We start from the raw sequence: 26,384 nt of genomic DNA on the forward strand, positions 1-26,384 counted from the left end.
CACTCGAACACATTGATAGATGAGCAATTTCACAGCTGAGAGGAGCTCATGTCATTTTCCCAAAAAGCACCCAGTTTACTCCCAGACTGATTACGCAGTCACCGGGGGACTCACTCATCTACATGGGACTCGCATACTTCAGCGCTGAAGATGGACCCCTTCCAGACACTTGTTAGTGTCCTAGGGCTGCCGTAATGAAGCAGCCCAAACTGGGTGGCTTAAAACAGCAAAAATGTGTTCCTTCACAGTCCTGGAAGCCAGAAATCAAGTTGTGAGCAGCGCCAGGCTCCATATGAGACTCTGCGTAGAATCCTTCCTTGATGCTTCCAGTTTCTGGTGGTGGCTGCAATCCTTGGTGCTCCCTGGCTCACAGCTGCCTCCCTCCATCTCTGCCTCCATGGTCACATGACCTTCTATTTGTATGTTTCTGTCTCTGTGTCTGAATTTCCCTCCTCTTAGAAGGACACCAGTCCTATTAGATTAAGGTCCCAACCTACTCCAGTATGGCCTCATCGTAACTTGATCAATCACATTTGCAATGGTCCCATTTCCAAATCAGGTCATGTTCTGAGGTACTGGGGGCTAGGCCTTCAACATATCTTTTTGGGGAACTCAGTTCAACCCATAGAAGACCCACCTTTCCGACAGCAGATGTTGCCATTGAAGGGAAGTGTGAAAACAGCACAGGTGAGTCAATACCTGAGCCCGAGGCTTAAAAGCGTCCCTTGGCACTGAGATGAAACCCCAGATACTCCTGGATCTGTTCGTCTCTCCAGTCTCACCTCCATCTCTCTCCCCTGATGCATGTTCACAGCCACCCCTGCTCCCAAATCTGTCCGACTCTTTCAGCACAGGCTGTTCCTTCTGCCTTAAATGCACGTCCATCCTATGTGTCGTCTGGCTAGCCCTACTTAGCCATTAAGTCTCGGCATAACCGACCCTTGTTCATGGAAGCCTTCCCTGATCCTCTAGTTAGATCAGGTGACCCTGATCCTCCCTACCCCACCATCGCTCCCCTGCCTTCCTTTCTGCGGCATCCTGGACATCCACTTTGCAGCTCGCATTGCCAATATAACTGGCTCCCCAGCAGCCTGGAGGTTCCACGAGGAATAAAGATCTTGAATATATATTCGTCCCCCTATCCCTGGTACGCACACAGGGAGGAGACACTCAAACATATTTTTGGTCAGATGGACGGATGGAGGAATGCCTCTTGAAGGGATCAACTCAACAGTGACACTACAGGAAAAGCCATAGGTCCCCCGCAGCACTCCAGAGCTGGCTTTGTTGCATAAGAAAAGTGGAAAACAGCTCTGAACCACAAGGTACACCAGGTCCTGCGTCTTCCTCCCTCTTGGTCAGGAAGAGGTTTAGGAAAACGGTTTCATCTGAAGAACTGTTCCCACAGGCTGAGACCCTGAGAAAGCCACAGAACTTCCTCCCTGGATTACGGTTCTCCTCTTTTTCAATGTGAGAAAATCAGACCCCGCCTCCTGGGGTTGTTACATAGAAGACCCCACCCCGACACCTACCAGGAGCAAAATCCTTACTGGGGTTGGTCGGAGGGGTCTTTTTAATTCATCAATGATATGTCAGCCTCAGGAAGACTGAACCCAATTAGGAATCCTAAGTTTGAAAGAATACTCTCCCTCTTAGGGCCTCAGGTTTCCCATCCTTAACATTTGAAGAAATTTCTAGGATAGCAGTTTCCAAATTAAGTTTCAAAAAAGCATCTCAGGGGCCACCATGTCAGAGGACAGGAAAAAGGGGAGACGCAGGGGATGGGACACGTAGCTGTTGTTGCACATAAACCAGAACAACTCCACTTTTATCTGCTTATTCAGATACTGGGGGTTTATATAAGATTCTTTTTGAAGAAGACTTGTTACTAAATAATATTAATAATCAGCCTTTAAAACTTCAAACTAGAAAAAGGGTCTCTGACTTGAATTTTATGGACCCATAAATTTAATAAATAAGGGAACCACCTAGAGTTGGCAATGTTTCTGTCCAAGTAAGGGCATTCATAGAATACAATCCCCATCTATAATTACAAAGCATTTCACTTTAAAAAGGGCATTTAACACCAAAAAGATTTGAAGGACATTATCTCAAACTAAAGGGCTTTTTATTAAATTCACTAACGTACTTCATAGAAACAGTATATGTTTCTTATACTTTCGGGGTTTTTTTGTTTGCTTTTTTTAATCTGGCTGGCAGCTGGTTAAAAACATCACTGGGTCCCACCCTGGTCTGGGCGCTGGGTCTCTGAATCATAATTCCTTGGGGAGCTTGTTAAATACCCAGATTCTGAGCCCCGCCTGAGAGAATAGGATGGAAAAGGGATTCTGATGCTGCAGGTCCGTGGTACATACAAACTGCCAGGGTCTCCTCTTCTCCATCTTATATATGGGGTCGACGATTTTATTCTGACACTACCACACAGGGCCTGATGGACCTTGCAGGTCCTCCATCAGCACCTGTTGCATGAATGAGTGATCCTTGGGTAGGTGATGTTTTAGGCCCCTCTGGACAGCTGTCAAAGTCTCCTCGTTGGAGACTGTCCCCATTGCCTGATTTGTCATCTGCCCCAGGAACCACAGCTGTCTATATTTCACACCTGCCCGCCCACCCACTTCCTCCACACCTGCCAATGTGCACTCAGGGGCCTGGGCAGATGCCTCAGTGCCAGCTGAAGATGCAGGCAGGGGACCAGATAATCTGACAGTCATCAGTGGGTTCGTAAGCAGGAGGAGCGTGGGTGAATTGCGGCCTCAGCGCCTGTAAATCGCAGGGGACCACATCACAGTCCTAAATCTGTCTTCTGTTTATTTTGGGGGTTTAAGATGAGAGGAGAAAGTTCGCAGCGCCTCCACTGAAGTCACAGGAGTTAAGAAAATCCTACAAGATCTTAGTTTTACCTACGACAGCTTCCGAATATGCTGGCAACTCCAGCTGGCTCAGCGGTTCTTGAACTTGGCGGCACATGGCAATCACCCAGGGAGCTTTAAAAAGTACTGATGCCTGGACCCCAGCCTCCAAGGACTCTGAAGTCACTGGACTAGGGTGCGGCCTGGAAATCAGAATTTTTAAAAGTCCCCTCCCACCACCACCACCACCACCAGGTGATTTCAATGTACAACCAAGGTTGCGAACCACCAGGCTAGAAGCTGTTCCTTCCTGCTTCATGAACAGCTGAAAGCTCATTGTGAAGGGGGAAAAAAAGAGATTCCCGACACCTTCTGAAAGTGGGAATCTCAAGTAAGCAGCGAAGGGAATACTTATCAAATTGGTTTATGTTCCTCTTCTGAATTAATAATTCATTCTAGTTCTTCCCGGCTTCTCAATGAGGAGAGAAACAAGTGAGAACAGGAACCACAGGTGCCCAACCCACAGACCAGTGGATTTTTATAGGGGGCAGTTGTTGCTTTTGTCTGCTCAGCACCCTCCTTCTGGGAGTGACATCACCGTGGCGTTCCTTCGAGATCCATTCCCCTTAATCACAACCCAACTGGTTCAGTGGGGTTGGCTCCATCCACATTGCGTATTCCACCTAACTGACTAGAGTTCAGGATAGACATATACGTGCCCCATCAGACCAATCAGAGCTAATACTAGGACTCTTTTTTTCTGATGCACTTAGATCTGTTACAGGGGAAGCCTGGAGTAGCCAAGGGCCACCACGCAGGGGGAGCCTAACAAAGAATGAATCCCACAAGGAGGAAAGCAGGACTGTGAGACAGAGAGAGAAAAAGAGCATGTCCTGGCGACGCTGAACTCCTAGATCCAGCCATTCCTGAAGCCCTTGTTTATATCTAAAGTTTTTCTTTTCAGTACATGAACCAGCAAGTTCCCCTTTGTTTGCTGAAGCCTGCGTGTGGTGGGTCTCTGCTTCAGAAAAAGCCCTGACAAATGCAGTCTTGGAGGTCTCTAAGCCAGGCACCCCTTTTACAAATAACCCCCAGCCCTCTGTCCAGGTTCTGTGGAATTTCTAAAAGACAGAAAAACTGGGTAAGTAAGGACTGCCTCCTCTCTCTAGACCACTGGGTCCCCGACACCACATATATGCTCTCAGAATTAAGTTTACATATGTGCAAAGGCCATGTTGTCCCGTGGGCAAACCTCAATTTCACAGTCTCCCTCCCCACCCATTGTCCCAGGAAACAGAATCCAAGACTGTTTGGAAGGGGTCTGACGGAGCAGCCATGTCAGTGCGGATGAACTGAGCTGTAGAGGAAACAGGCCCTTGGCTTCTCGTGAGTGCTGACTGTGAAGTGGCCTTGTTATAAATGCGGTGGGTGGAAAAGCCTCACTGAAAACCACACAGCTTTAGGTCTTCTTGCACAGAAAACAACTGCAGCTCCTGGAAGGAATATACGAGTGTGCGTGTGCATACCTACACACACACACACACACGTAACATTATGTAAATAACAGTGACTGGTGTCTATTACCTACTCACCATGTGCCTGACACCGCTCGACGTTTACATGCATTCTCTCATTTAACTCTCTTACAACCACGCTGTGAGGGAGACCTGATTCTTCTCCTAACTTTGCAGATGAGAAACTGAGGTTCGGGGACCTCTCTCACCCAAGGCATCACAGCCTTTAGGGGACAGAATTAGGATCTGAAACCAAGTCTTGTTTAGCTCTGTAGTCTAAGCCAAATCTGGCCCACTGCCTGTTTCTGTAAATAAAGCTTTATTGGAAGACAGCCCTGCCCGTTTGATTACACAAGGCTGTATTCATGCTACTACAGACGAGGTGAGTAGCTGTGACAAACACTGCTGACCTGTAAAACTGAAAAACACCCGCGCTCTGGTCCTTTAGGGAAAAGTAGCTGGCCCCTGGCCTAAACATTCTTACGGCAGTTTACAGCCTGCAACAGCTTACGTGTCTCATTGGCTCATTTGATTCTCATTGTAGATCTGCAAGGTCAGAGACTTACATGAGCACTAGCCCATTTTACAGACGGGAAAACAGAGGTTCAGTGGTGGCCTGAGGCACAGCCCCTGGGCATTCTACTACATTACGCCACCGCCAACCCCACAGGGTCCTCACATGTCCCTAACGGGGTTAGTGGCCTCCCAGCAGTCCTGAGGTGCTGGTGCTGTTCACAGTGGCTCCTGGGGTTTCCAGGGAATGTGGAGGCCCAAGGCCATCAGAGAGGGTTGACAGAAAATAATGACGCCGGCTGGAGGCAGGCTGGGGCCACACCAATGAACACTACAGGACCTAGGACTGCAGGTCTGTCGTGATGGGGTCAGCAGTGGGGTCCCCCTGGAAGAGGCACAGCAGGCCCTGCCCCAGACAGGGCACCTCTGCCACCTGCCCCTCCCTCCCTCTCCTCAGTGCTTAGCACCAGGTCCTGGGCCTTTCTCCCAAAAGACAGGTGCTTGGGAGGGAGGGGATTAGTCTTCCCTCCCGCCAGCCCTCCACCCACCTTCTCCAGACCATCTCTATCCAGGAACACAGTACAGAGTGGCTGGCACAGCTCAGGACGCTGGAAGATGGGCAACTGGAGACAGGAGGGAGGGGAGAAAGAGAAAGAGACGACCAGAGGCAAAGGGTGGGGGGCAGACTGAGAGCAGGAAGGTGACACGGAGGGAAAAAAGGGGTGGGCGACAGTGTTCTACGGGGACACCAACAGAAAACAAAATTGGCTCATTCAGAGGGACAGATGGACATTAGGACGGACAGACAGGACGGGGAGGAGCAAGGGCGCATCAACAGAGAAGGAAGGAGAAGGAGGAGGAGATGGATGTGGGCACTAAGCGCCCCCCCCATGCCTGCCTGGTGATGCCCTGCCTTTCAGCAGAGGGGACAACTGCTTTAACAGGGGCCTCGAACAGAGCAGCACGGGGTGCGGTGAATCACAACCCCCATTTTCTAAGCCCAAAGGGAAAGATCACAGCCCAGGCCGAGGCCAAGAAGTTAGCAATCCATTTCCCTGACACTACCCACGGGTGTACGGGTAAGCATATAGCCACGCTGGTTGAATCAGTGAATTTCAGACCTAAATCATCTCACTTCCCTACTATGGGCCAGAACAGGGAAGGGGTTGGGACTTCAGGGGCCACCTTGCCACCACAGGGAGCCTAAAAGTGCAGCCATCCTGGAGAAAAGCTGCGCTGGGAGATATAGACAGAGTCCTGACGTGAACTGAGGCCCCAGACACAACCATGCCTGAAGCCTACACAACCCCAGGACTTTTCAGTCACATGTGCCACTAAGAGACCTTCATACTGAAAAAGAAAAAAAAAGAAAAAAAAACATCTCAAGGGTGGTTATCTACTGCTTATAACCATAAGTCTCAAAGTACATGTTGGATCCCTTGTACAGTGAGAAAGACCTATTTATTTCCCAATCAAGAAAATGGTTTTTGGGGCCATTTTGCTTGCATGCCTGTTTCTCTGGTCATCGAAGGCAAGAGAACCATCCATATATTCCCACAGATTGTACCAAGGTCCAGCAACTTCATTCAGTCCCTGCCGTGGTGATGCCCAAGCCAGCAAGCTCTGCAGCTCTGGAGGGCAACACGCAGAATCCTTTCTCCATTTGCCCTCTAGATCCTGAGTAGCTGAAGATGCAGGGTGCTGGCCACAAAATGCTCGAAAATACTACTGTCCATTCAAAAATATCTATGTGTGCCAGCTCCAGGCAAAGCACTGCAGATCCAGGAATGAGCAAGAGCAAGATGGTCCTTACCCTTGTGGAACTGATAGTGGGAGCACAGGCCATTCAACAGATGGCTGCAAATTGTAATAAGGTGCTCCTGAAGCAAAGAATGAGGGATGAGAGAAGGTACAACTGATACAACTTGGGGAGCTGGGGAAGGCTTTCACAAGGAAGTGGTGATTGAGAGGAAGTGACAACAATGAGGGTTTGAGGCAGAGAAAACATATTCACTTAAGGAATTAAAACAAAAACAAGGCCAGTGGGGCAGAGAGGGCAAGAAGAGACGAGAGAGGGGACATCAGCCAGCTCACCCAGGGCACTGAGGACCAGGTCAAGGATCTGGGCGGTCACACCTGTGAGCGATAGGAGATCATGGCAGAATTTTAACCTGGTTTGGGGGGGCCACATTCTGACTTGGAGATCACTTTGGTTGATTGGATTTGGGGCCAAAGTGGATATGGAAAGACCCATTTGGAGACTCTTTCATAGTTTGGACCAGGGTGGTGGTGACGGAAAAGGATATGGAAACAAGTAGAAGAACAGAGGTCGAAATTTACATCCTGCCAGCCAAATGTGGCCCCTTGCCGGTTTTTATAAATAAAACTTTATTGGAACACAGCCACACACCCTCTTGTTTTGGTATTGCAGATGGCTGCTTCATGCCACAACGGCAGAGTTCGGTAGTTGTGACGGAGACCATATAGCCGGCAAAACTGAAAATACTTACTATCTGGTTCTGTATAGAAAAAGTTTCCCGACCCCTGATTTAGAAGGGTGGGTAATTCAACAAAACTTGGAGATGGGCGTTATGGAAAGGAAGGGACAAAGATCACACCGAGATAAATACAGACTTGCCAACACCCAGTAGATATGTAAGATGGGGCCACTCGAGAAGAATCAGTTTTGTTGCAGTGGGGGGCAACTTTGATTAAAACAATCCACTGTGCCCCCACTCACGGTCTCAAGGAAATTAGGTCAGGTCAAGTTATACGCAAAGAACTCATGTGATCTGTAGTCTAAGGGTGCTATGGTTTCTATTCTTGGCTCTGATGCACCATGTAACCTCTAACCATGGATTTCTCCTTGTGGAATCAGTTTCCTCATCCACAGAATCAGGGTGTAGGAGCATGGACAAGAAATAGGAATGCCTGGTGTACACTGTATAGTTACACTTGTTATACTAGTTACTTCTTTTCTTGTTGCTATGAAATCAGCTTGAATCAGAGAATTACTCCCTGGGAGGATATTACTGGGACAAAGGGACTCACTTCAGTAGATGCAAATCCCCCCCGCAACCCCCACCCCCGCGCCCGCTCTGGGCTCCTAACACCAATCAATTGTTGTTGCCGCCTTTCCTGGTGGGAGCAACCATAACAAAAGGTCCAAGGTTGTCTGATGCATGCTGAGCCCAAAATGTTTGTGCTAAGGCAGGAGTGACAAAATGTACAAGCAGATCAAAGGAGAGTGGATGGTAAAAACTCAGAAGCGGACTCACATTCAACACACACACCCACATGCACGCACCACTCACTCACTCACACACACACACACACACACACACACACACACACACACATCCCTAGCCCTCCAGACACACAAAATGCACGACCTTTTAAACAAAAACGCTGTTTCCTTCCTCTAGAGCATTTTCAGCAGCAGAGGCGATCGTTTTGCAACTATCTTGGTGTAATGGAGAGAGCCGTTAGCTGGGCAAAGAAGTCCTGGCTTCAAACCCCAGCTCTGGAACCCTGAGCAAGTCCCTTCTACTCTCTGACCTCAGCTTCCCCCTCTGTAAAATGAGGGGTTGGACTCAATGATTTCTGAGGCCCCTACCAGTTCTAACCTCTATGCTGCTGGAACAGAAGTTAAAAACTGGGAGCCCCGAGACCAAACACGACCCACACACACCTGTGGGGTTATTTAGTACTGCTTCACGCAGTGTTCAAAGGTTTTTCATTAGATGCTAACATTTTTAAATTGGGTGATTTATCGTAAAAGTCACAGTCTTTGACTTCTTTTGAAAAATTCAAAAATCTGGCAGCCCTGGTCCCTCAAAGATGGGGTACACCGCTTAAGTAGAAGTCCTGCCCAAGACCGTACAGCCCGAGTCTAACCATGGGGATGTATCAGACAAACCCAAAGTGAGGCACTTTCAGTAAAGTAGCTGCTACCTACTTGTCAGAGATGTCCAAGTGACAAACAACCAAGGCTAAGGGACTATTCAAGCTTGACACAACCGCCAAATGCAATATGTGATTCTACATTAGATGCTATATCACACAAAAAAAAAAAGCTATAAAGGACACTATAGGCACAAGTGCTGAAATTGGAATATGGTTAATGAAAGTCTTAATTCAATGTCGAGTTTACTGAATCTGGTAACTGTGTGTGGTCACGTCAGAGAGTATGCCACCTAATCTTGAATGGTTCATAACAATAAGAGAGACAGAAAGAGGGTGGGGGTAGGGGATTAGAGAGAGGAAGCAAAGGTAAGGAACTGTTAAAATCTGAAGATTCCGAGGAAAGGGGGTACAGGTGTCCTTTGTATTGTTCTTGCAACTTTTCTGTAAGTTTGAAATGATTTCAAAATAAAAAGCTAAAAAAAAAAAAAGTCATCCTAGAACCGAGTGACTCTCAAATGTTAGCTTTCAGAATCCCCTGGAGAAATCCCCAGAATCCACTGATGAAAACTCAGATGGCCGGACCCCCTCCCAGAGCTTCTGGTTCAGCAGGTCTGGAAGGAGGAAAAGAAGACTTTGCATTTCCAGCAAGCGTTCCTGGTAATGCTGACCCTGCTGGTCTGGGACACACCTTGAGAAGCCCTCATACGACCTAGCTAAAATTGTGGAAGTGATCACCAGGAGAATGAGACATAGAAAGCGTTTTTTAAAAAGCAGGATCAGAAGAGGGATGGCGCAAGGGACCCATGCTTTTCCTTATGAACCTTCCTGTAACCTTTTACTTGTTTCCAGGTATTCCTCTTTCGATGCCTACAAAGTGCCTGCCTGGCAAGCAGCAGATGGTCCGGTCAGTACATGTTAGGGACCTGCTGGGACCTGGGTTTCTAAACTACAGCACAGGTGCTAGGCAACACAAGTGCTTTCTGCATCTGCTGGGGTGAGAGGTAATTGCACAGGAGTGGGAAGCAGCACCTCCGCTTGCTCCTTCTGGAGGAGAAAAATTCTGCGGGTGACTCCAGCGATGCATCTGGAATTGCCAGCACCAAGTCAGGTCAGACCCGAACTTCTCAAAAAATCTCTCCCGATTCTGAGATGAGAACGTGGTTCAGGCCGCAAACCTCTGTGAACACGCGCTCCTCCTCCCCGTCTCCCAGGGTGGGTAATGACCCTGGGCCTCAAGCCTCATTAAGCCCCATTATATAATCACCCCCGTCCTGAGTCTCCTTATAACCCTTCCAGCGGCTGGTTTCTTGGGTGTACGCAGTTCGGTGTCATCAGTTTTTATTGCTACCTGCTGCTAGTACCCCCTTCAACCAATCAGGCTTCTGACTCAACCTCAGGCACACGAGGCCAGGCCTTCAGCTGAGTGTCAACGACCTGTCGCCTTGTCCAGAGACCTCAGAACAAGGAGCTGCTTGGAGAAGAGATGAGGGGAGGGCAGGGTCAGACGGAACAAGGTGAGAGCGTGCCAGCTTTTAAGACACCTCATGAAGGACAGTATTTCATAAAACGGGGGCCTCGTATAAAACTCCAGCTGGTGTCATTAGGACCAAGCGGGGAAGTCCCGGAATCATCAGTCACTGGTTCCCTTGGGGGAGCTGCTGCCCTGACATGCTCGACCCGTGCAGGCAGCTAATAAAGCATCACCCAGAAAACTGCAGGTGGCAAAAGCACCCGTCATTCCACATCTTCTGCCAGAGAGGCTGTGGGGACAGAGCCAGGAGTGCAGTTTCCAGGCTCTCGGCCTCACGTGGAAAGGTGCTGGCTCAGGTAGCAAATGACCGTCAACTGTGATTGGATGGCCATCAGCTGTGGCTAGTTGGCCGGCAGCTGTAACCAGTGAGCCATTGGCCACTAATATAACTGCCGTGGCTACGCTAGCAGCAAATGGGGCCTAGCAAGAAGATGGTGGCTGAGCTAGCAAGCAGCACAGTGAGGGCTGCGGATCATGTAGCTCCTGCTTCCTGTGTCTCCAACCCAGCCCCAGTGAGACTACAGTGGTGTGACTTCCCTGCCTATGGCTCCGTGGGTGTTCCTTTTTGGCCTCACCATATCCTGTGTTCTTATGTGGGGAGCAGGACCAGAGACCCCACATGCCACCCCACGTGACAGAGGCCCAGAGAGGATGAATGAGATGCAGGAGCTGGCACTGTGTGCCACTCAGGTCTTCTGGCCTCTTTCTGTAGCTGTCCGGTCCCCACAGGGAAGGCTACCACCTGGGACAATGGATACCCTGCATGTCAACCCTGGAGTCCTGTGGAATAACAACGGGTGAACCAGCACGGGTGCTGCTCTCTGAGGGAGCACAGCACACCGGTGAACAAGAGGCAGCCCTCGAGCGAGGCTGTGCCCACAGCACAATCTCCTAACCAGGCGAGGGTGCCAGAGAGAGACCTTAAAACCAGTTAAGATTCCTACTTGATGAGTTAAACAGATTTCAGTGAGGGCAGCATTGCGGTTTCATTCTGCCCTGTGGATTCAGATGAGTGCAAACTCCACCTCCTTCCTGCCTTTGTGACCATGGGCCAATTACTTAAACGCTCTCAGCCCCGGTTTCTTCATCTGTAAAATGGGGATGATAATAGCACCTGTCTTAATGGAGGACTGTGACGCGGAAGTGAAATAATAGAATTGCTTTGTCTGAAGTAACGATGCCTGGAACATCGTCAACACACAGTAAATGGCAGCTGCTGCTATTATCACCATTTCCATCATTGTTACAAGCTAGTCCATCACATGACACCAGCAACAGCTCCCAAAACTACCCTTTGTTGAGACTCGGTGTTCTAAGCACCGGCCCTGTGCTAGGAAATTTACCTGCATTCCTCATTTTGTCTTCCCTACATCCTTGCAGGATAGAAAAAGACACAAGTTCGGTGACTTGCTCAATGACACGTCAGCAACCACTTAGTCGGTATAAACACGAAATCACTTCTACCAGCCAGTAACGAATGATTACGTTCCACCTAGGTGACACTTTTTCATTCTGAAGAAGCCTCTTCATAGGGATCGTAAACACTGCCTGACCTGAGTCGGGGGAGCGGGGGGGGGGGCATCAGCGATAACCTACAAGGACCCACAGGCACACAGCTTACTGAACCCAAAATGGTCCATGGGTGGAGGCATCCAGTCAGACACCACCAGGGTAATATGGGGTGCCCAAATGCCCCCCAGAATAAATACGGCAAGGATGGAGAGCTAAGTCCACCGTTCTCTACTTCTCCGGAGTCAGCACCTTCCACGTTGCACAGTAGAATCTGCTATCTTGTGTTTTGTCCACGGCTAACCTTGGAAACAGATTCCTCCATCGCTGGGACTCCTACCACACCCCTCTACCCTCCCCTGCTTGTCACCCCCAGACCAGGGAAGTAGGGAAGCCCCAAAGAGGTGAAGTCCTTTTCTCAGCCCGTCCAAGGTGGCTGGGCATCCAAGGGTGCAAGGTCAGTCCCTCTTCGGCCAAATCTGCCTAACGCTGTCTCCAGGCTTTACAGTCAGGGGAAACAAGACGGTGTATCACCACCCTTCACAGGGAAGCCACAGCCAGAACTGACAGTGACAAACGGGCAGACGGGCTCAGCCTGGCAGGGACACAGCCCCAGGTCTCCCTTGGCTGGGTCAGCAGGAGGAAGGCTGGCATTGGGGCCCAGAGGCAGAAAGTTCTCTTCTGAAACTCAGAGTGGCAAGAGAACGGGCCTGTTACAAGCAAGGGGGAGCCAGTGCCTGGCAGCTGTGTTCTCCCAACAGCCCCAACCAGCGTCTCTAATTATCAGCATTTTACGTGAGTCGGAAGATGTGCCTTGAAAAAACGCTCACTGGGTAAGCCTTAGAACCACAGAGTTTCTAAACTCTGAAATGGACCCTTCATGCAGTCTCTTACTCTACACTTGGGGAAACTGAGACCCAGATAGAGAAAGGAACTCGCTGTACTGAAGAGACAGAATACAAGCTAGAGTCAGAGTTGGGTTCAACACCTACGATATGGGCAAATCATTCACCTTCTGAACCTCAGTTTCCTTATCTGTAAAATGGGAACAATAATGCCCGCCTCAAAGATTGTGGTGAGCCTTAACTGTGACAAGGCAGGGACAAAGGTCACACAGGCAATTGGTGGCAGCACCAAGACTCCAACAGACAGTTTCCTACTCCCCCATCTGGAGCCTGGGCCACCAGACTGCCTCCATTTCTGTTATTTGTTAGGATCAGTGGAAATGGGACTGGTCCATGGGATTGCAGCTACTATTTGGGTCACACACTCATTCTCCCAGTGAGATTCAAATGCTATCTGGGAGATCAAAGGGTGGCTTCTTTGCATACAAGGACCAGGACTGTCCAAAGAGGCAACTGTGCTTCTAAGGGCCTCTTAGTGCCAGGGGCCGCTTTTAATTAGGGACTTCGCACCCACCTGCAGGCAAATGGAGAAGCCGCCCCTCACAGATGGGGACCAGGGCAAGCATGAGCCCTGGGAGCCCTGGTGAATCCTCACAACACTCTTTGGCATCTAAAATGTGCAAGTTTGTGGTTTTTTAAAGCCAGCTCCAGATGTTTCTACTCTGGGCAGAACTAAAGGGCAGGGCTACGGCCAGACCCTTCGAGGTGGCCGGGCTGACATTCGCTCACAGGATAGCGATGGCCAAAGGCAGATGGCGGCTGGAGACGGCCGCCCAGCATCATGCCAAGGTCAATTCCAAGGGCGCTTAGGGTCATGGGGAAGTAGGGGATCAACTGAAAGGCATTTAGCCACAGCCCCCAAGTTAATCACGGAGCCAGAGAATGTCAATGCTACCAGGGAAAAGGAGCTAATAATCACCATAACGCCCGCTACCATTTATTAAGCACTTACTGTGTGCCAGGCACCGTGCAGACAGTTTGACGCATACATGAGCTAATAATCCTCACAACCTTCTATGAGATGGACCTACTGTTATCCTCATTTTACAGATGAGGAAACTGAGGCTCCACAAGGCTTTTAACTGGCTCGAGGTCAGGCACACTGCTCAAAAATAACAGAGCTGAGATTAGAACCCTGGCCTCTCCGTCGGGCCATGACATCCGGCCTCACCCCTCTGCTGTTACACTTGATTACGTCATCACCCCTTTTCCTCGCCCGGACTCACCACGCCACCCTCTGACTGCCACGTAGGCTCACCGTCATGGAGCATTTCTGGTCTCACTGACAGTGATTTCTCTTGACAAATTGATAAATTGGCCATCCAGTGTTGACATGGGTCGCAAGTGCTATTTTGGTCTGCTTGTTTCCAGGCCTGCACCCGCCAGGCACTAAAACAAGCCAGGCTCTGGAACGTCTAACTGACATCACATGGGTCTATTCCAGGTCCAGGCCCTCGGCTGGGTGCATGACCCACATTTGTGGACCGTAACCTGAATTCACTGTTCCACCCCAGGCCAACCGTCCAGAGGGGCTAAGGCTCAGCTTTTGAACCCAACAGTCTTGACACTGAACGCAAAAGTTGGATGTTTGTTACATGTGCAGTTTTCCAGGGAGAGAATAAGTAGATTTCATCAAATTCTAATAGGGTCCGTGGCCTCCCTAAGAAAAGTTTTAAAATCCTATGTAAAGGTAAAGAATAGAAGCCCACATTTGGAGAAAGGCAGCCTGTGGCATATTTGAAGGGTCTTGGTTCCCAAATCATGCATGATGACTAAGCTCATATACTCTGGAGTTAGAAAGAACCAGATTCAAATCCGGGCTCAACTGCTCGATAGCTGTGTGACTTTGGGCAAGTTGACGTCCCTGAGCCTCAGTTTCCTCATCTATACAATGGGAATAATCCATCTCGACCACGGGTCGTTCCAAGAACTAAATGAGATCATGCATGTGAGTGATTAGCAAGTGCTGATACTCAGTAAACATTACTCATCATTGGTCAGAGCTGCAACACAACACGGACGTCCTGTGGCTTATTAAGGGCCTGGGTTTGTTTCCTCCACGCTCCAGCAGCCCCACTCCTCCTGAGCTCCCAGTCAATAAAAGTTCTTGTCTTGGCTGGAAGACTGGTCGGGCCTTTTGCAGCGGCCCCCGCCCTCTAACCACGTCTCTGCCTGTTCAGCAAAACAGGCCACTGGGCAGAGAAGATTAAATGCTGTCTAAGACCTCAGCCCTTGATCACTAGAAAGCTGCATTTCCACTCTCAGTAATAACCACTTTGTCTGCAGCAGAATTCATGGGAGCCGTATGTAACTACCCCAGGCCACACTCAGCCCAGTTTGAACCCAAATACATCTTTGAGATATAAAGGTTGTATGTGTTGACCTGCGTGGGGGGAGAAAAATTATCAAATGGAATCACAACAGCCTCTTCCACCACAGAAACAGAAAAAAAAGCCTGTGACGGGGCAGCTGAGAAACAGAAGCAAGAAAAAGCGGATGTTTCTTTCCTTTAACGCCCTGCAGGCTTGCTTCCCTCTGTCGTCCTTTCACACCTGCAGGCAAAAGGAGTAGGGATGTAGTAGGGACGTGGGACCAATGACAACCGCCAGTCAACCTCCAGAGCGCCAATTATGCCCCCTTCCCTTCAAAACCATCCAAAGGGGCGTGCGTGGCGTGGGCGAGGGGTGGCGGGCACGCAGATGAGGGTGCCAATGAGGCAGTTCAGTAAACATTTCATGAGCATTTTCACCAAAGATAAATCAAAGGGAGCAGGCACGTGGCACAGACGACAGCTGTGACCAGGTGCCTGGTGACTTACTTGACGAGAAGTTGGCCTCGGTGTGGACCGGAGGGGTGGAGGGCAGGAAAGGCCCGTGTCCCACAAAGAAGGAGCGGAGGGAGCGCTCGGACAGGAGTGGGGAGCGCTGCTGTGAAGGGATGTTCTCACAGCTGCCCACGCTGCTGTGAATCTTAAGGTTCAAGGGTTTGCTTTTCTTCTTGGCTCTAAAAGGGAGAGAGAAAAGGGGGAGAGAAATATATCCATATGCATACAAAATGAGAGCAGGGAGCCCCAATTTCCTTAGCATGGCACCCAATACCCACTCCCCACCTTGATCTGGCTTGGCGGCCCTCTCCATTCCCCTCTCACTGAGTGTCAGCCACGTTTCTGTGCTGTTTCTCACCTCCAACCTTTTGCTTATGCTAGCCCTACCACTAGGAATACCCTCTTCTTCTTTAGCTGGTTAATTACTAACTGTCTTTTATGATTTAGCTCCGGTGTCCTCTCCTCCAGGAAGCCTTCTCCAATACCCCAATCCTTCCCAGCTAGAGTTGAGTTTTCTTCCTCCAGGAAGCCTTCCTTGATACTCCCAAGACCCATGTAGAGAAAAGAGCCCACAAGCTTTCTGGCACTGACAGGTCAAGAGAAAGGGGCTTGGCCAAATGGATTCACCCTTGCCCTGTAAAAAGCCCATTCTACCATGGGGTATAAGCAAATAGATGAACAATTATTTTTCACCTGGGTCCTTAGAGACGCTCTGGAGAGGCAGGGTCAAGTTCAATTCCAGGCTCCAACCTAGTGTCTGCCTGCACATCCTGAGTTCCCCGAATCCCCTCTGCCCATTGGCCAACTGCCCTTTGGCCATTAGAGGAAGACAGCAAATCCAGGCCGACCTCAGGGAGTCCAGGGGATCTGTGTCAAGGTGGCGTCCATTCCCTATATGTGTTTATTCTTCAGATGCTCAGCCTTTCATCCATATAGAAACAATAAACCCATTTCTGCATAAGTTAAGCCTAACATGACTTTCAAGGGCTCCAAGGAGAGAGACTAAGTCTTAGGCAGGACCCCAGCACCCCCTTAATCAGGACTTCCGGCCCCAGGTCCCTTCTGCAGAGCCCACCCACGAACCTGGTGGTTCTCACTCTCGTCTCTACCAGGAGCCCCAGAGGGTGCCTGCCTTAAGGGTACCGAAGGAAGGTGCTCCCCCAAACCATAGGCGGGAGCACATGGGAGGCATCTCAGGGGATCTGCAAGGGGTGTGGGGGCGTTACAAAGCGAAGAGGCTCTGGGAGCCCCCCCCCTTCAGCCTTGCTCCCACCACAGCGGTGTTGCTTGGTAGTGGTGGAGGGGGAGGGGGGCTTGCAGCCTGGTGTTGAATGATCCAATTCTGGGGCCAGACTCTCCAGATATACACACTGGCTTCAGCACCCTTGGGTGCGTCAGTTAGACTTCTGCAAACCTCAGCTCCCTTATCTATAAGCTCGCCCTTCTTCATAGGGTTGTGGAGAGAATTCAGTGAAATCCTCCCTGTGAGTTACTTAACACTAAGGACAACATTACATGTTACTGTTAGTATCGTTACAGAAAGGGAATCTGTCTGCTATTTCTTTTAGACAAAAGACTCTGAAGCTAAGACAACGTGGAAGCTTCCGGCAGTGTTGGTCTTTACTCGTAGGGACTCTTCAAGACCCAAATGCAATGGGATTCTTTGTACACTTGCTGCTTAGCAAAGTGACTTTATTGAATGAGGAAATATTTGCTGAATGATCTCTAACTGGCCAAAGAGAGGACGGTAGGGGTCTGACTGTCCTCAGCTCACAGCCTTTGGTCCATGGGCAGCGCCGAGTCCATTCAAGAGAAGAGAGAAGGGTGATGTTCCCTCTCAACCCCATGGTAGAACCACACAAGCTCTGGTCCTACCATGGAATGATCTGCCTTCCACCTACACCACACATTCAGGGCAAAATCTGGGCAAGAAGGTGGGGGGCTTAGCAAGTATCCCTAGGTCAGAGCCGAAATGAAAAGACCAGGGGATTTCAAGATGCTTTGGGGATTAGTTTTTTTTTTCCTGGACACCTTCCTTGCAAACATGTCATTAGAAGATGACGTTATTCAATTTCCAACAGGACTCTTCATATTGAAAAAGGGACGAGGAGGAGAACCCAAAAGCTAAAGGGTTCCAGCCCACTGCTGATAAAGCTTTGATCTGAAACGAAGGGACTGCATCTCTGAATGTATAAGCATAAAACAGGGACACTGGGTGTTTTCTTTTTAATTTTCAATTTACCAAGCAGGAGGCTTAAGCGTAATAGTAACAACAACAGCTGCAATGACTGCGACTTTGATTTGAGTGCTGACCACGTCTCAGGAACTGTACCAAATGCTTTTCACGTAGCGTCTCGTTTAAGCACACAGTAACAGTATAAGGGAGGTGTTATCTCCTTTCCGCTGCTAAGAACCCGGAAGCACTGAGAAGGTAAGAGGTGCGTATGACATTGTGTCAGCATTTAAACCAGGTGGTGGACTCCAGGGTCCATCTCTCAATCACACCCCACCCCCCAGACTCTCCTGGTCAATCCTGAACCCAGAGCGCCATCTGCTCTGAGAATGGCTGTCCCTGGGAGCTTGATTTTGGACATGTTCAGGCTGGAGGCACTGGAATGGCTAGTTACCACGCCCAGAATTTTCCCTTTAGCTCCAACCATTCCTCCTCTTTGGGTCCTTTCTCCAGAACCACCCACCAATCATTCCAACACAGATTTTCCATGTGCCCTTCTCAAACTCCGAGTCCTGTCACTTGCAAACACTAAGAGGAAAATGTAACAGAGGGAGTCGGAGGGGCAAGGAACCTCGAGAGTCCCGTCACTGGCTCCCAAGGAATAGCAACAGTGCCCCTGACACGACATTTCTGCTGTCTCTCTCCTTTCTCAGCCTGGTGAACTCCTACACGTACCGCACAGCCCCGTCCACATGTTACCACATCAGTGATGTCCTCTTCCTCCCCCACTCCTCAGGCCCCTCACCTCACCCTTGTAGTATCTGCTTCCCCATCATATTCGGGGTAAGACCCAATCTCCTTAACACGGCATCCGCTCCGCACTCCCCACCGTGATCTGGCCCTGCGGCCCTCTCCATTCCCCTCTCACTGAGCTCCAGCCCTGTATTCTGTACTGTTTCTTACCTCCAACCCTTTGCTTATGCTGTCCCCACAGCCTGGAATACCCTCCCCTCCTAGCTTGGGTTGGCTGTTCCTCCTCAGCTCTCCTAAACTATTCTGTATATATCTTTGTGGCTACACGTTCCTGTTTTTCCAAATTCATTCTTTTCGTTTTTGTCTCCCGAGTGGACGGTGCATCTTTGAGGACAGAGGTTTTGTATTGTTCATTTCTCTGTCCTTGGCAACTAGCACAGAGCCTGGTACACAGTAGGTGCTCATGAAATGCGTATTCGATGACCAATCTGGATTAGAACTCTGGTACTTAGCATATGACATCCGAATACTCTGTCTTCCACACTCAACTGTGGGCTTCTTGAGGGCAGGAACCTCTGGTTTTTGTTGTTGGAGCTCTCAGCCCCGAGCGCTGCACCAGCTAAACAGAATGAACCTCTCGAGCTGGTTTTGAAACATTTCCCAACCCCTCCCAAGGATCCTGGGTGATTCATTTTAAGCGAGTTTGGTTTAAACCTGCAAATAAAACTAACCTCACTGCTCTCCTTCCCACCTCCCCCAACGCCCCATTCAGGGCTGGCCAGGAGTTGGGTGCCCTCTTGTGGCCAATGCAAACCCACCTTACACATTTTCACAGTTCCGAATGGAGCACCCAGGGAGGTGTGTTAATTTAAGATTGGAGGACCCCCACACAAGCAGCCTAAAAGTCGCCTTTCTCCAGGAGGCCGGGGGCTGACTGTCTGTAAGGAGTTCAAGTACACCTGCAGCGTCCCCCTAATCAGTGCTGGCTGGCAACCCTGCTTGTCAGCTCACCAGGGGCCTGCGGCAAGGCCCAGGAAGGTACCTTTTGTTACAGAATCACCCGCTGGCTGGCTCTCCCCGCCCACAGTTGGAGAAGAGAGAGAAGCAAGAAGGCGGTGGCGTTTCATTCCACATCAGTGTCCAGTGGTGGCAATTCAAAGAGGCATTTACACCGAGGCAGTGACATTTAGGAGTTCAACTCGTACGTAGGCTTTGGGGTCAGGGAGACCAGGGCTTGGGTCCTGCGCTGTGACTTCAGGAAAGTGACGTCACCTCATTGTTGCCTCGGTTTCCTCACCTGGACAATGAGGAAAATAATGGCACTTGCCTACGAAGGACATCATGACAACTCTGTGAGGCCATGTGCCTGGCACGGGGCCCAGCATAGAATGAGGGTTCAGGTGACCTGTTATTAGTGTCTGTAAGACCAGGTTAAATTGGGTGTCCGTACAGCATGGAAAGAAGCTTGAAGAAGCTAGAAATTGTAGCCAAGCTGTGTTTCTCACCTGAGACATACAGCAACTCTCTCAACCCACACTACCCTTGGCAAATGAAGAGGACGCGGTCAACCCTCCAGCAATAGATACCACTGTCATCTCCAAACCACAGATGGGGACCTTGAGGCACGGGGCCACCAAGTGACGAGGCCAGCTCCTCGTACAAAGAGAACCAACTCTAACCCAGCCCAAGTGTAACTGTAGCTCAATGAGAGTCTGCTTCCCTGACCAACTTCATGGCCACAGATGGAAGAGAGAAGGGGTGCATATAAATACATGTTAGTTGGACAAATGGATGGATAAAAAGCTGAATTGATGGAAGGACGGATGGTGAATGGGGAAAAGGGTACAATGAAAGGATTAAATGAATGAAGGACAGAGAGGATGGAAGCATGGTTAGAAGGCACGGGGGAAGAGGGAGAATGAGAGAATGAAAGAATGGGAGGACAGCTAGAATGGAAAAGAGAATGGGAAAACAGAAGAAGGGATAAAAGGAATGGAGGAGGGTGGAAGGGAGGGTGGACAGTTGGAGGGATGCAGGGTGGATGGAAGGGTGAAAAGATCAAAGGATGGAAGGACGGTCGATGAACAGAGCAACAGACGGATGCAATGAAGGAAGAGAGGATGGTAGGAAGGAAAGATGGATAGATGGAAGAGAGGATGGTGGATGGATAGAGGGAAGAGAGGACAGAAGGAAGAGACAGTGGGAGGATAGAGGGCTGTTTGACCAGCGTAGGTAGGAGGAAATCCTATATTGCTTCTCACACACCAAGAAAGTCTTCGTGGACAGGGTGTGGGATTCACCTTTACCGAATACCCTCATTGCCCAGGTATGCTCAGAGAGGAAAACAGACACAAATGACTGCACCTAATGACTCTGTGTACTAAGATTTAGTGAATATTTTGCAGTATATCCTGCAGATGCAATTTAAAAAAAACAGCCTCTCCACGATCTTCACAGGACATTAGATATCTATTACATAAATGTCTTCTCTGGAAATGGGGCCAATTCCAGGAAAAGCTGAAAAATGAGGTGGCATGAAACACTGGCAAGGGCAGCTCCATCCTTCGGGGCTGTATGAGCCCCGGGCGGATGCTGCTGCTTTCTGGGTGGGCGGGCAAGTCCGGAGCCCCTGACATGACAGGCCATGCGACAGCAGCCTCGGAGCCGGGCTGAGCTGAAGCTGCACATCTGTGTTAGGGAAAGACACCCGGCTCTGGGGCCACAGGCTGTGCTTAGGAAAACGTATTTATTTTACCAGGTATAGCGAAGGACTACTCCAGTGTTGGCATCTAGGAAAGTTCTTCCAACCTTCCTGAGTATGATCTGCACAGAATATCCGAACCAACAGGATCCTGAGAACTCGTACCGCTTCTTTGAATCAGTGCATGGCCTTCCATCTCCCATCCTACCATTCTCGTCCCCGCCACCTTCCTCCCTCACCTGAGCTGCTGCTGCTGCTACTGCCTCTTACGCAGACTCCTAATCCCACTGTTGTTGGTGCTTTTGTCTACAGTCAGGTGAAAGTCACGTGATATAAAATTAACCATTTGAAAGCGAACAACTCGGTAGCATTGCGTATTCACAATGTCGTGCAAACACCACCTCTATCTAGTACCAAAAACATTTTCCTCACCCCAGAGGAAACCCTGTACCCATTAAATACTCTCCATTCCCCTTCCTTCCAGCCCCTGGCAACCACCAATCTGTTTCCTTGGCCCTATGGATTTGCCTGTTCTGGATATTTCACATAAATGGAATCAGACACTACGTGAACTTCTACGTCTGGCTTCTTTCGTGTCGCATAATGTTTTTGGGGTTCATCCATGTTGTAGCAGGGGTCAAAACCTCATTCCTTTCTGATTCTTTGCAATGTATTCTCCGCCCAGCAGCCAAAGTGAGGCTCTAAAAAGTATGCATTGTACCATATCATTCCCCTGCTTAAAACCTTCCAAAAGTTTCCTATTGTTCTGCCTCTTTGTGGCTTATGAAAGCTTCCCAGGACTCTCGGGGCCCACTTTCCTTCATCACCTTGTCACCCTGTGACTCCCGCCACTCTGGTCATCGTTCTGGTCCTTGAGCACACCAGGTCCTCATCTACCTCAGGCCTTTGCACATGTTGTCCCCTCTGCCTGGAACACCATTCCCCATGCTGCCTGTTTGTAGCGACTCACTCATCCTTTAGGAATCACTTCCCTAGAGACGCAGTCCCCAACCCGCAGATCCAGTCAGACCCTCAGGTTACGTGTGCTCCCAGCGCCATCTGCGTGTTCTCTTGCATCTCAACTGAAATTCTGCATTCACTTGTCTGGTTACTAAGTGAATATCTGTCTCCCCACGGCCCGTGCCCGCCACACACACAGGAAGAGCTTACACCCCCAGCACCTAACACAAAGCAGGCCCCCCAACCCAGCCTGTGTGCCCCAACTCCAGCAAGGATAAGCTAGCATCTTCCATCTTGGGGGAATTCTAAAGGAATGTGACCCAGTTTCGATGTGCGAGTCAGGAGGGCTGGTTCAGCGGGATCTTCTCTGTTGATTTTCAACTATGGGCTCCTTGCGGGCACAGACACACCTGATTTCTCTTGCCAGCCCCTGGCCGCGCTCCGCCTCGGTCTTTCGCGGGCTCTGCACTCAAAGGCTCTTGGCAGACACTCGTTTGCCAGCCCACCTCTCAGAGCCCACAAGAACACAAAGAACACTGAAGGAAGTCCCGAATGGGGTTTAGTCTTTGCACCATTCCCTATTCCCAAAGTTTGCTGGGCTTTGAGGTAAGCAGAGTCCAGGGGCTCACACTGTTTTTTTTTTTTTTTAAGTTTCGGGTATATAAAACAATGTAATAGTTAGACATTTACACCCCTCACAAAGAGATAACCCCTCTCCCCCCAACCTACTGCCCCTTTGACATCATATATAGCTGTTACAATTCCATTGACTCTATTCTCTATGCTGTACTCCACATCCTGTGACTATATATATGTATTAAATTATAGTTGCCATTCAATATTATTCAGCTTCAGGTGTACACTGCAGTGGTCAGGCACCTACACCGTCCATGCAGTGGTCTCCCTAATAAGACAAGTGTCCATCTGACGCCCTACAAAGTCTGTACAACATTATTGATTATATTCCCCAAACTGTCTTTCGTATCCCCGGGGCAATATGGTGGCTACCAATTTGTGCTTTCCAACCCCCTCCCCTTCTCCCTCCTCCCCACCCCCCCTCCCGGCTGTCATCAATAAATCAACAAGTGCTGGTGGGATTGCAGATTGGTGCAGCCGCTACGGAAGACAGTCTGGAGGGATCTCCAACCCCTGGAAATGGAGCTACCTGATGACCCAGCAATTCCACCCTTAGGTATCTACCCCGAGAAATCCAAGACACTGATTCACAGTTCCTCTTTACCCGCAGCTTCCTTGCACTTAGGGTTGTGACCCCTTGAACTCAAAAGCCTTCACAGGCCAAATCCCTTAGCGCCTCGTCAATGGCGTCAATGGCGTCTGGAGCATCTGGCCCAACCAATTGGGAGGAAATGACAGAGCTGGGAAGACACAAGCTCATCACAGGCGTGGCTGGAGGGCGGGCCTGAGCCCACATTCTCGCACACCACCCTGTGTAGCAAAGCGCTCATCCAGTAACCATTTCCCAAAACAGGAAAAAGTGCCTGTTTTTTCTACATGGGGCTGAGTGAGCGGTCCCTCCCTCCCAAACAGGGCCCAAATCCTTTACAGCTGGCCTGGTCTGATTACCTAAGAGGAGGCCTCCCTAAAGACCCTCTTCAAAACCAAAGAATAGCACCAATTCTTGGGTGAAAAGGGAGGGGTAGGGGTACTACGGCCCCTCAACTCAGCTGCTCAGAGTCCAGGGAAGGGGGAGGTTTAGAAAAACAAGGGCCTGTTAAGTCCAACTGTGGGGACAGAGCCCCAGAAAGCAGTTTCCAGGCTCTCAGCCTCACATAGAAAGGTGCTGGCTCAGGTAGTAAATGGCCAGCGACTGTGATCAAATGGCCATCAGCTGTGGCTAGTTGGCCGTCAGCTGTAACCAGTGAGCCATTGGGCACTAATATAACTGCCGTGGCTAGGCTAGCAGAAAAAGGGGGAGCTAGCAGGAAGATGGTGGCTGAACCTGCAAGCGGCGCAGTGAGGGTTGAGAACTGTGTTGCTCCTGGTTCCTGTGTCTCCAACCCAGCCGCCAGCGAGAGTATAGTGGTGTGACTCCCCTACCTGTGGCTCCGTGGGTGTTCCTTTTTGGCCTCACCATGTCCTGCGTTCTTATGTGGGGAGTGGGACCAGAGACCCCGCCTGACACCCCGCACGACACCAACACTGGGAGGGTGTTTAGTGGAGAAGCCACTCTGCTCCTTGGCCAGAGGTGACCGCCCTCATTTCTGGGTTGAGCACACCCCAAGCACGGCATTCATCACCCAGGGCCCTGGCAAGGAAGGGGCACAGATGACTCAGTCAAACAGAATTAAGCATAAGCTGCCTTTCCGCCAGGTCTAGAGGCGTGCGCCGTGCTTTCCCAGGAGACATGAATAACACTGCTGCATTTTAATTGTTAAAACTGGAAAAGTAAACTTTCACATCAACTCCGTAGCTTCATAGCAATTATTTCCTGGCATACCGCTTTATGTAAAATATACTAAGAAGAAAAAGAAGAAGAGGATGGGGGAAAAAAGGAAAAGGAGGAGGTGAGAAAGAAGAAAGGAGGAGATGTTGGTTGGAAAAAAGGTTAAGTAAATTCGAGGTCCCACCAGAATGGTTAAAATAGAATTGACAGCCCCAAATGTTGATGAGGATATAGAGTAACCAGAATTTAAATTCTAGAGATTGTCCCCTGGTACAACCATTTTGAGAAACTACCTGACAGTACCTACTAAAGCTGATCATACCCTCTGGCCCAACAATTCACCTCTGGGTATGTCCCCAAACAAAATGAGTGCCCATGTCCACAAAACGACCTGTGTAGGAATGGTAAGGAATGACAATGTTACTCAGATGGCCAAACTCTGGGAATATTCTCAATGTCCATCAATAGGAGGATGGATAAATAAATCAAAGAATACTCACACAGCTGACTACTGGATTGCAACACAACAGGAAATTATTGCTTTCCTACAACATGGCTGAATCTCAAAGACGTAGTGTTGGGCAAAAGAAGCCAGCCCCCAAAGAGCATAAATTGTCTGATTCCATTTACATGAAGTTCAAGAACAGGCAAAACTAATCTATGGGAAGAGAGGCCAAAAGAGTCCTTTTCTTTGGGCAGGTTATTGACTGGAAGGGAACCCAAGAATCCTTCTGGGGTGGGGCTGGATAAGTCTTCTGTCTTGATTGGGTGGTGATTACCTGGGTATATTGATGTATAAAAGTTAATCAAACTGTATGCAAAAATGCGTGCCCTTTACTTCTGAAAGAAAGTTATGCCTTACAGAATGTCTTTTTAAAATGATAAAAAAGACACACAACCCAATTAAAAAGTGGGTAAAGGACCTGACTCAACATTTCTCCAAAGAAGATATACAAATGGCCGATAAGCACATGAGAAGACGCTCAAGGTCACGAGTCATGAGGGAAATGCAAATCAAAACCACAATGGGGTACCACTTACACACCACTAGGGTGGTTATCATCAAGAAATCAGAACATAACGAGTGTTGGCGAGGAGGTGCAGAGTCGGAACCCTGTATATTGCTGGGGGGAATGAATGCAAAACGGTGGAGGCACTGAGGCCTACAGGCGGGTGGTGCCTCAACAAGTTAGGCATGGAAATATTGTACAACCCGGCAATTCCACTCCGAGACATACACCCACAAGAACTGAAAACAGGTGTTCAAACAGAAACTGCAGCAGCACCGGTCATAATAGTCAAAAGGTGAAAACAACCCACATGTGTAGCCATTAAAATGTGTATTATTCAGCCATAAAAAGAAATGAGTTACGGACACATGCTACGAGGTCAGACAGTTAAGTTCGCGAACTCATCCTAGAAAAAGTGCTGCACACCTCATGGCTGAATGTCACTACGGTCACCTTGGAAGTACTCCCCTTGGGAAGCTATGCACCGATGGCAGTGCCTAGTCCACCCTTCAAAGCAATTTTGGAACTCTTTTTCTGGAATGGCCATCAGCTGTTGTCGTATTACCCTTGATGTCCTGAATGTCATAAAAATGTGTTCCTTTCAATATTCCCTTTATCTTCGGGTAAAGAAAGAAGTCACTGGGGGCCAGATCAGGTGAGTAAGGAGGGTGTTCCAATACAGTTATTTGTTCACTGGCTAAAAACTCTCCCAGACAGTGCCGTGTGAGCTGGTGCATTGTCCTGATGCAAGAGCCATGAATTGTTGGTGAAAAGTTCAGGTTGTCTAACTTTTTCATGCAGCCTTTTCAGC

General features: G+C 49.4%; 1 protein-coding gene across 3 annotated transcripts in view; it reads right to left on the minus strand.

Moving 5' to 3' along the window:
- The window catches only part of KSR2 (kinase suppressor of ras 2), a 357,439-nt gene that overhangs the window by 142,625 nt on the left and 188,430 nt on the right, over positions 1–26,384 (minus strand). For all 3 annotated transcript variants that reach the window (XM_033098220.1, XM_033098218.1, XM_033098219.1), the window contains exon 5: positions 15,567–15,751. In XM_033098220.1, coding sequence (XP_032954111.1) covers positions 15,567–15,751 — 185 coding nt within the window. The remainder of the gene's footprint in view (positions 1–15,566; positions 15,752–26,384) is intronic.

Source organism: Rhinolophus ferrumequinum, chromosome 25 (genome assembly GCF_004115265.2).
Source record: "Rhinolophus ferrumequinum isolate MPI-CBG mRhiFer1 chromosome 25, mRhiFer1_v1.p, whole genome shotgun sequence".
NCBI classification, from domain to species: domain Eukaryota; kingdom Metazoa; phylum Chordata; class Mammalia; order Chiroptera; family Rhinolophidae; genus Rhinolophus; species Rhinolophus ferrumequinum.